Here is a 9,483-nt window from a genome sequence, read left to right on the forward strand (position 1 = left end):
GTGATAGTCTGGTGGGGGATGGAATCAGGGTTTGTATAACAAGGGGCACGATGTACCCATTTTCTTCTTCCAGAGTGCTTGTTTCAAAACCTTAGATGTCGGTCTTTGTGTTATACACACAATTACAAGGACCAGAAACATAAAAATATAAGACAAGTTGCTCTTGTAAACTTTCTAAAAGAATTACTCTTTGCATGAGCGCTCCGCTCATTTTCAGTGGATAGGCCCACCTACGCGTGTTAAAGACCACCGGCGGAGTTTACAGCGCCGACATTTCAGTTGCTTTGCACAGCGCAGCGTTAATCTTTCAAGCTGTTCGCTCCCCGTTGAGTGGTAATTAAGTCTACTGGCTATTTTTTAAAAGAGGGTTACAAAACATTACTCAAGGAAGACACACTGAATCGTGTTGTGATAGTAGTAGAAGTTTACGAAATTACAATTAATTTTCCGATAACCATTACCATTGAGTCTATACTTGTCTAACTTCGCCGGCAACTGACTTTGGGGTGTTTAATCAAAAGCAGGGTATTTATCAGCGAAAATCCTGAAAGATAAATTTCACGGATCACTTGTTGAGCGTTGGTTTCCATTGAAGGGATATGAAATCATTCATTTCAAATTCAAATGGGCATAGCATAGTAGCCTAGACGTGATCAGATATCGCTGTAGATTCAGCCGTGAATGAACTCGGAGGAAGTACTTAACATCTGAAAAGGGATGGGGGTAACCCTCTGGGGTAACAGCAAGGTGTGAATGTGGATGCCGCTGTTTTCCTGCGTCACTGTGGTGTAAACTGCTGATTTATTGTTCCCGGGTTAATCAGATTAAAAACCGACGTTTCTTTACCGTCTTCAACTCAAAGTAATTTACTGTATCACCACCCATCCTCTTTTTACACCTGCGACTTAATAAAGCTACCGCTGCAGAAAATAAACTGAAAAACGCTCGATTTTAACTAATTGATTTAAATGCGTGTTTGTAGATGCATGCATGCTTGGTAGACTGTCAGTATTAATGATATCCACATGCAGTTCCGAGACTCATCCCGATTATTTATTTCCTCTCATCTGACTGGCGTTCTCTTGTCAGCACATAGCTAACTGCACAGCGAAATAGATAAGAATGATAGCACGAAATTGACGTCTGCAGCGCTTGACTGAACTACCACAGCCATACTGTGATTTCAAGGGGTTGATGAGTCAACTAAAATAACCGCATTGCATACACAAAGTAACTGCTCCGGGCAACCAAGGCCCTTCTTGACGTTTAAATTAGCTGGGCACTTTGACTGTCTGTCACTCCATGATAACACTGGTTGTCGAGGCCCATGCCAGCACCGTGATTGGATCGGGTGCGCAGTGGAGGAGGGATTTCTTGGCTTTGGGCTGGATGTGGCTGTCACATTTGCAAACTGAGGAATGAGATGGTGCCGCTGTCTGCAGGTAGACGGGATTGAGGGTCAAAAATGCCTGACACAATTGAGATCCAGTTTTAAAACGATCGTTGAAAAAGCAACGAATTCTAAAACAAAGTCCAAAAATAGCTCGCTATTCGGAGAGCACGGAGACAGTCAAAAACGACGCGTGGGATACTGTGTGTGTCTCGAAATCGCTGTCTGGGAAGCACGCATTTTGCAAGGAACTTCAAAAAATCACAGCCAGCAAACAAAACCAATCTAGCTAGCTCGCTAGCTGACTAGCATCACGAAGAATGAAACCTTTCAAGAGAGGTAGGTTGCATGCAGGCCTGTTTTCAGTGCTAATGCGCTTTTTAAATGGTATTTTGTGGTCGTGATTAACTGAAGGAGTGTGTTCCGCTGTTGATTTAAAATGGAATGCGGCGTTTTGTTGCGAGTAAATGCAGCGTGTTTGTGTTTGAATTTGGAGGGACCGTGTTCTTGGGAAGCAAGCATGGTGTCCATCTGGTGGAGTGAATGAGAACAGGCTTGTTTGAGGGGTTCTCTAAACGTATCTAATGTATCTAAACGTAGCTGCAAGAGCCATTAGGTCAAAACGTGCGGACAAAACATCTGATTTCTGGCCGTGCTGTGTTTGCATTTTCCTTTTGTGCTGGAGTGCTCGCTAGCAAAGGAAAGGCTGGACTACTGTTTTAAACAGACTAGCTTCGTAGCTGCTGCCATAGTTTCTAGATACAGGGGGGTCATAAAATTCCACTCCAGCGACCCCCAACAAACTGTGGGGCGCAAATGGCAGTTTGCTTTGTCAACTATTCGTAGCAAGATGTTTTCATTATAAGACAACAATGCTTTGCACCGACAGGATTGTGTCTACTCTAAGGATTGTTGTGGGCATTTTGCACAGCGCCTATCCTTATTTAATTAAAGACAAAACACTTAAGAGGCTACTGGCAAGACGGCTAATTGCACGATGGAGCTTTGCTATCAGGGCATCTTGCTAGCGGCGTACAAGCATGGATGTACTGACTCGCCACCTTGTTTTGTCATTAATTATTTTGTCTGTGATGGACTAGAGTTATTTAAATTGATTGATGGCTAATATGCGGTTTGGTTGAAACTGAAAAGTTCGGTCGATCGCAACTGTGCCAATTTTCGTCAAGATTTTAATGCAGGCGTTTCCGAGTGCGGCAGTAGCATCGCATATTTGTACAGCTGTCACGGCGAGATGAGACGCAGTCAATAGGCCAAAAACGTGAGCAGATCTGTGCTACTGCTGTGCTGGCTGGTTAGCTACAGTTGAGTTTGCCTGCCCCGGGGCAACTGGAACTCGCTCCGTCGCGCGAGACGTGCACAGTCCCCTCCTACGCAGGAGCAGTGATGTGCATTGCCATTGTCTGCTTTGTCAGGACAGCGCTGAGGAATTCCCACATTCTGGCTACTGCTGTAGATCGGATTTCTTTCTTCGCGGCATTCACCGCTGCGGAGACCGCGAGCCTCGAGGGCTGTGTAGTGGTTGCATTTCGTGTGCTCAAACATTTTTTTGTTTGTTTTGCAACAACAATGCCCACTTTCATATTGCGCCTTCACCCTAATTTATTTGTGATTTGCCGTCATCTTGAGGTGTCGGCTTGGAGATTAATTCTCCATGATGATGTCATTGGAAATTCTAACAATAGATTTGATGTTTTGGAATGATTGATTTATGTGGGAATGTTTCCGAAAAATTGAACTCCACAAAGCAAGGGGGGTTGAATCCAAAACATTCACTGCATGTATCATAAGACAAAAAACAGAGCCACTCGTGTGTTAAAAAAAAAAAGTTTTTAATATGTAGGCAGATTACCTGTGTCCTTAATCACTGTTGCTCTGGCAAACTTTTGTAGCGTATATGGTATAATACAGAAACAAAGTAGAGTCTTAAACGTGGTATTTTTATGGGCAGTACATTCATGATTAAAGCGCTGTATCTATATCGTGGCGTTTGGAGATCCACAAGAACCCACCCGTGTTTTTGTTTTCCACAGTCCGGGAGGAGGAGCGCGAGTTCTTCATGATGTCAGACAGCGACGCTTGCGAGGATGACGGGAGCGGCGGCTTCCCGCTGGATTTGTCCGGTGGCTCAGAGAAACGCCGTCGCCGTGGAAACCTCCCGAAGGAGGCCGTGCAGATTCTGCGGAGCTGGCTGTATGAGCATCGCTTCAACGCGTACCCGTCAGAGCAGGAGAAACTCAGTTTGTCTGGCCAGACTGGCCTCTCTGTGCTGCAGGTGAGCTCAGCCTTCATCTTGTGTCTTGTGCTTGTTCTCCTGACCCTTCCGTTTCCTATCCTTTAATATTTTTTGTATCCCAGGAATAAATATCCTTCTGGTGTAGATTTGTTTTTTTCTGATGCCATATTTTCAAACCGTTCACCATCACAAACTGTACAGAAACTGTTTCCTGCGTGTAATGTATTGCCTGTGGTATGAATTGCGTCCGATTGTCAGTCTCAATAAACAAAGTTAAATTTATGAATTGGAGGTGTCACAGCTCAGAGAAAATGGCTGTGAAGTTGCACTCCTCTGAGATGAACTCAGCCTCTGATGATGCCTCTTTAGTGGTTTGAATTTAAAAAAAAAATGAAACATGCGCTTGCTATAGCTGTGGTTTGGACAGCGGTGGCAAAAGAACCGTATGTGTTGTCAGCAAAATGAAATTGTTACCATCTGCATCTCTCACTTTGAAAAGAATGGGGGTGAAAAGTCCAGCACTAAAGTTGTTTATGTTGGCTGAGCGACAGCGTTCTGTATTTTCAAAGAGCGCCGCGACACTCAATGTCCTACGAGACTTTCTGGTGTTGACATTGATCAGTGTGCTTGGCATTGCATCTGAGGGATTTAAAACTCACACATGTAAACCGGGGAGGGAAACTCAGATTTGGCCTTGACAACGCAGACACGTCTGCTGTAACCAGCTGTCTGAAGCATCCTAGCATTACTGTGTTACAGTACATGATGCCACCGGCCCTGGGGGTTGTATTTACGCATTACACACTCGTGGCACTGGAAGAAGCTTTTGTTTTTAGCGAGTGGGTCACATTTGGAACCTATGTTGCTGGTTTTTTTGTCTTACCCTTGTACAGGGTGAGGTTACATACCTGAAAGTTTCAATTTCAGAAACCAATTTTACCTCAGTAGTTGAGGCACTTTGCTCTGTGATGAAGCAGCAGTGCTGTCTTCTTTGTGACTTATACCCACACTATTTCATACCTACACTAATCCAGTGCTCTGACCACTACACTGCACACTCAAACACCATGAAGTTTTAATTATTTTGAATTGTAAACAGCCTTCAAATGTAAAGATCCTGGATGTTTTTCTTTGAATGTATATTGGAGTAATCTACCCCACCACCTTTTCTGTCAGACATTTCGGTTCTGGCTAAACATAAGAAAGTTTGTGCCAGATGTCTTTGCATAGGCCACTTTGCAGATTTGGGTCAGCAGCTGTTTCTCCCTCTTCCAGATCTGTAACTGGTTTATCAATGCCCGAAGAAGGCTTCTGCCAGACATGCTGAGAAAGGATGGCAAGGACCCCAACCAGTTCACCATCTCCAGGAGGGCAGGGAAGGGCGAGGCCCGGCTGTCCGGAGGAGGGGGAGTGGGGCGAGCCCGGTCTCCCGAAGACACGCCCTCTCCGGTTCCTCTGCTCCGCCCCTCTGTCATCCGCCCCGCCCCCACGCTGGATCTCAGCCTGCTGGGCAGCACAGCCACTGCCATCCTGACGGGCGCCGGCTGCCTGGCTGCAAGCAGAGAGGGCGGGGTCATGGCCACCATCCTGACCCAGACGGACGCACTGGGAGCCGCTCAGTTGGGCACAGCCACAGTGGTCACCAGTACAGGCACGGCGAGCCCCACGGGGGGACTGTTCAACACGCCACCCCCCACGCCCCCTGAGCTCTGCCCGCAGGACTTCAGCGACCTACGGCTGTTGGTGGAAGCGGCCATGCAGCGGGCGGCCGAGCTGGACCTGCAGCAGAGGGTCCAGGCACCACCCGGAGGCCCAGCCCCTGCCCAGAGCCAGGGCTCGGAAGCTCAGGGCAGCGTGGGATTGGACCCCACGCCGGAAGGAGAGGGCGCTGTCAGAGGAGAGAGCAGCGTGGGTAAACACACAGTGCCGGTGGTGGTCTCCCAGGCCCCCTGTATAGAGAGGTCGGAGGTCGCGAGTCTGTCCTCAGGGCGTGGTGCGTACGAGCCTGCTGTGTGGGGTGTGGTGTGTGAGAAGGCCACGCCTACAGCACAACCAAGCCCCGCCTCCCGTGTTTGGGCTCCCCCGCACTCCCTGATCACTGTGCAGGAGGCCGTCAACTAGAGAGAGACGAGGGCCACTGGGTATGGAGAGATATGAGGACTTCTGAAAATGGGTCCCACTCAAGGGTGAAGATTGTTCGGTAGTCATCTGGGAAGCCTTCTGCATTGATCTGCATGAGAGCAGAGATGGGATCGCATGCAGGACTTTTATCAGGACGTTTAAAGATATATTTTTAAAAACATTTTTACTGGATAAGGGACCATTTTAACACTGCAACACCACATTCCTGAGGCTCTGACACAGGGCATAAGACATATGAACTTTGAGACACAGGTAATGAAACTGCACATGCCCATGTAGAGCCAATGGGAGCTGTAAGAGAATAGACTGTCTCTGTATATTTTTTTTTCAGCCATTTTTCTGGAGTAAGGGATTGTCAGACTGGCACATGCTCACATGTTTTTATTTCCTTACTGCAGCACCGCATAGGCTGAATGTAATATGTTTGACCTTGAGATGGACGTTTGTCAGGTTTGTATCCAGCCTTTTATCGGGTGAAACGCCATCTGGAATGTTCTCTCTCCTCCCATCCACAGGAGCAGCCATTCACCATTGTATTGTGTTCACATATGCACTTTAAAATCAATCTGGCAGAAAGAGCTTCTCATTCAGGCCTCCATTTGATGTAAGCACATTGCTTTCCTTGTGTATACACAGTATAAGCAGTTGTATTTTTCTCTTTTGTTAAAGACCACCAAGTAATGGGGAAAAAGTGACGTTTGCTTATATTTAAGTGACCATAATGAGAATGTCCTCTGCCCTGAGTAAGTCTGACAGAAAGTATGGGGAACGTAGACAGACCCAGAGCTTTGCAATGTCGTTGGCTTTCATGGCTGCACCCTTCTTTTAAAATGTGTGAACAAGAATGATCCGGGCATGCAAGTGAACTGACTGGATTCAGTGACATACTGCTTTTTATGTCATATCCTCGTAATTTCAAGGTAACCTGTCACAGACTGAAATACGTTGTCTGGCCTGCTTTAGGATGTCTTGTGAGCTTGTTAGTGTGTCACTTGTGTCATTGCATTAATCACCCTTGGGCGGATCATGTGTGGGAGACAGAAGCTGATTGCTTTTGAGGGTGTAGAGGTTTTTCCATCCACAAACACCAGCTGTCTTTTTCATGGAAGCACAGGTTACTTTAATTTGACCTGATAATGTGAGAGGTTCTGTCAGGAGTATTTGACAGGCATTTCAGTCAGTTGTACCAGATCATTTCATCTTCCTCCAATCTACACCACCCTCTTCTTTCTGAGCTTGGTTCAGTCTGGTTTCCTGATATCAGGCTATTCATAGCTGCTCTCCAGATGCAGTAATCAGAGCTGCATGTTGTTAATGTCCCATTATGGTTTGAGCATTATGTTCAGGTTTGGCTTCTGTCAGTATTGGGTCATCTTGAATATTGAATGTTGTACAGTAGAGGATTTGGATGAGGCAGCAGAAAACCAAAAAATGACTTAGCATTGTTGTTAGTTTTGTTTTCTGTCAGACAGTAGCTGTTTCCATGAAAAGGCCTTTATGTGTATTTCTGTCAGCGCTCTTCATGGGTCGTGTCCTTGTGTCAGCCGTCGCAGTTCTGTGTCACAAACGTGAGGCCAAAGACTTCTCAGCAAGGCCTCGTAACAGCATTATTTGAAGCTCCTCACCACAGTAGTAATCCTTAATAGGAATCCTACAGTACTGCCAGAACACAAGAAAATGTGTCATTCAAGAATAATCGATTCCACGCGAAAATGATGTCCATTAAATATCTTAGCTTTGTGCCTGAGATTCTGATGATGCCTGAATGGAAAATGTATAATGTTTCCTCTCAGAATTTCTTCATTTGAATGTAAATGTAATGTTCATCCTTCAGGTAGAGATGTGCAGATGTAGCGCTTGGCTTTTAAAAAAAAAAAAAAAAATCACACAAGCTGGAGGAGGGGGAAGGGGAGGGCAGGGTCTATGAGTGGGCATTATATACTTGGTGAAAAGTGGAACAGTGCTCTGTAATTGTTTGAACTGCATGTTCTTTCTGTTATGAGAGACAGACTTATTTTTCCCTCAGCGTCCTTCCTGTACTTGTTCTACATGCTGTGATATATGAATTTGAGTTCCCTTTTTTTTCTTACTTCTGTTTCTCTGTGTCAGAAGAAAATGTTTTGTAGCAGCGGTTACGTTGCTCTCGAATGAGCGAATCGAATGATGGTACCAAAAATGCCAGCTTGAAATGCATGTGTTTTACTGTTGGTGCAAGCTCTCACCTTGCACTGTGAGACAAATGGGTTAGTGTAGCATATTTTATATGACCAAATGCATTCTGAAGATGTTTTATATTATATTTCACTTTAGCATGAGTACGTAAGAGTGAACTGGCAATAGTGCCTTATCTGGGATCGAGAGGGAAGACATCCCCTTTCTTCAGATAAACTGTTGGATAGTCTGTGCAATATTTGTAGCCTTAACTTTAAATGTGTTTTGTACAAGCATTTCAGAGAATAAAAAGGGTCAATTTTCATAAACGTTTTAAATTTGATGTCCTTTTTAAGGGTTGGGATAATCAGCTGACACAACACATCTCCTGCTCCTGTTTGCTTGTTGGTAATTTGTCAGCCTCCTCATTGCTGAAGTAGCAAAGAGCCCTAAATTGCATTGAAAGTATATGCAGTTAATCTTATCTGTTGTTAATTACATTCTGAGCGTCATCTACAGAGTGATTATATTATGGAAACGGCTGTCTAGCTGTAAAACACTTGAAGAATGCTCCGGCATAAATTTCAGCAGACGGCAAGTGTACATTTTGCATTTCATGTTTAAAAAACAGGTTTCTAACCACCATTTTCATTAGTAGCCTAGCCCTCTTGTTGCCTGAGAGCTCACTCTGTTTGTGAGAAGATGTGAGTAAGGACACAGAAATGTTCAGACATCTTTCTACCCAAGTGTCTGGTCTGTAGGTAACAGTGCGGAACCAGAAAAACAAAATATTCATTTTCACAGCAGCAAAGAAAATTATTGCAGGCTATGGTTGTGTGGAAATTGCATGGAAACCGTGGCTGGTGTATTTTCAGGACATTTCATGCTGGGGTTTCCCATTGCTAAAATGAACCAGACTTCAAACCTCTTAAACCCCTTAAACTTCGAAGGTGGGCAAGGGAGGAAAACGGCTGAGGTCATAAAAGCAACATGATGGCTGTATTAGCATCTGTATGATGTCCTGCAAACGTGTGATAGTACTCTGTCTGACATGTAGAAATTGGTGAAATATACCATTTGGGTAAAGGAGCATTTTATTTTTGTAATGCAGAAGGTATTACAAAAGGTAGACAACTCCTCAGGAAAGTCAAAAGTAAATCCTCCATTTGGGAAAAAAAAGTATGAGGCAGATTCATTCTGTAAACACATTCATATTCCTTCTCTCAGAAGCAGGTCCTTCATGGTCCAGGTGACTGATCTAAATCTGGCAGAATAATTTAATAATCCAGGCTGCAGTTTCACACTATGACCATTAGAGGACGACACTTATGAGGTCTGATAAGGATTCACAAAGATGTGAGCAAATCTGTAAAAACACACCTTTGGACCCCTAGTGGTCATTGTGTGTAAACGTGCCCATTTGGGTTTCAGTTCATTTACAACTATGATGAAATGCCTGTGCAAACGCCCAGCACTTCAACTTTTAATGCATTCTAGATCCATATATGCTGTGTTACATGGGAAATAAGGAAAGAACCAAAGATAC

At 44.7% G+C, this 9,483-nt stretch overlaps 1 protein-coding gene across 1 annotated transcript; it reads left to right on the forward strand.

The window, feature by feature from the left end:
* The first annotated feature begins 1,405 nt into the window (after positions 1–1,405).
* LOC118781002 (homeobox protein TGIF2-like) lies at positions 1,406–7,595 on the forward strand. Its single transcript, XM_036533831.1, has 3 exons — positions 1,406–1,729; positions 3,442–3,683; positions 4,920–7,595. Exons 1-3 carry the CDS (start codon positions 1,711–1,713, stop codon positions 5,763–5,765), a joined length of 1,107 nt encoding a protein of 368 aa, XP_036389724.1. The 5' UTR covers positions 1,406–1,710; the 3' UTR covers positions 5,766–7,595.
* Positions 7,596–9,483: the final 1,888 nt, after the last annotated feature.

This window comes from Megalops cyprinoides, chromosome 7, assembly GCF_013368585.1.
Source record: "Megalops cyprinoides isolate fMegCyp1 chromosome 7, fMegCyp1.pri, whole genome shotgun sequence".
Lineage (NCBI taxonomy): Eukaryota > Metazoa > Chordata > Actinopteri > Elopiformes > Megalopidae > Megalops > Megalops cyprinoides.

Coding starts and splice junctions, on each gene's coding strand:
- LOC118781002 (XM_036533831.1), top strand. Junction 3,684..4,919: donor CTGGCCTCTCTGTGCTGCAG/GTGAGCTCAGCC, acceptor TCCCTCTTCCAG/ATCTGTAACTGGTTTATCAA.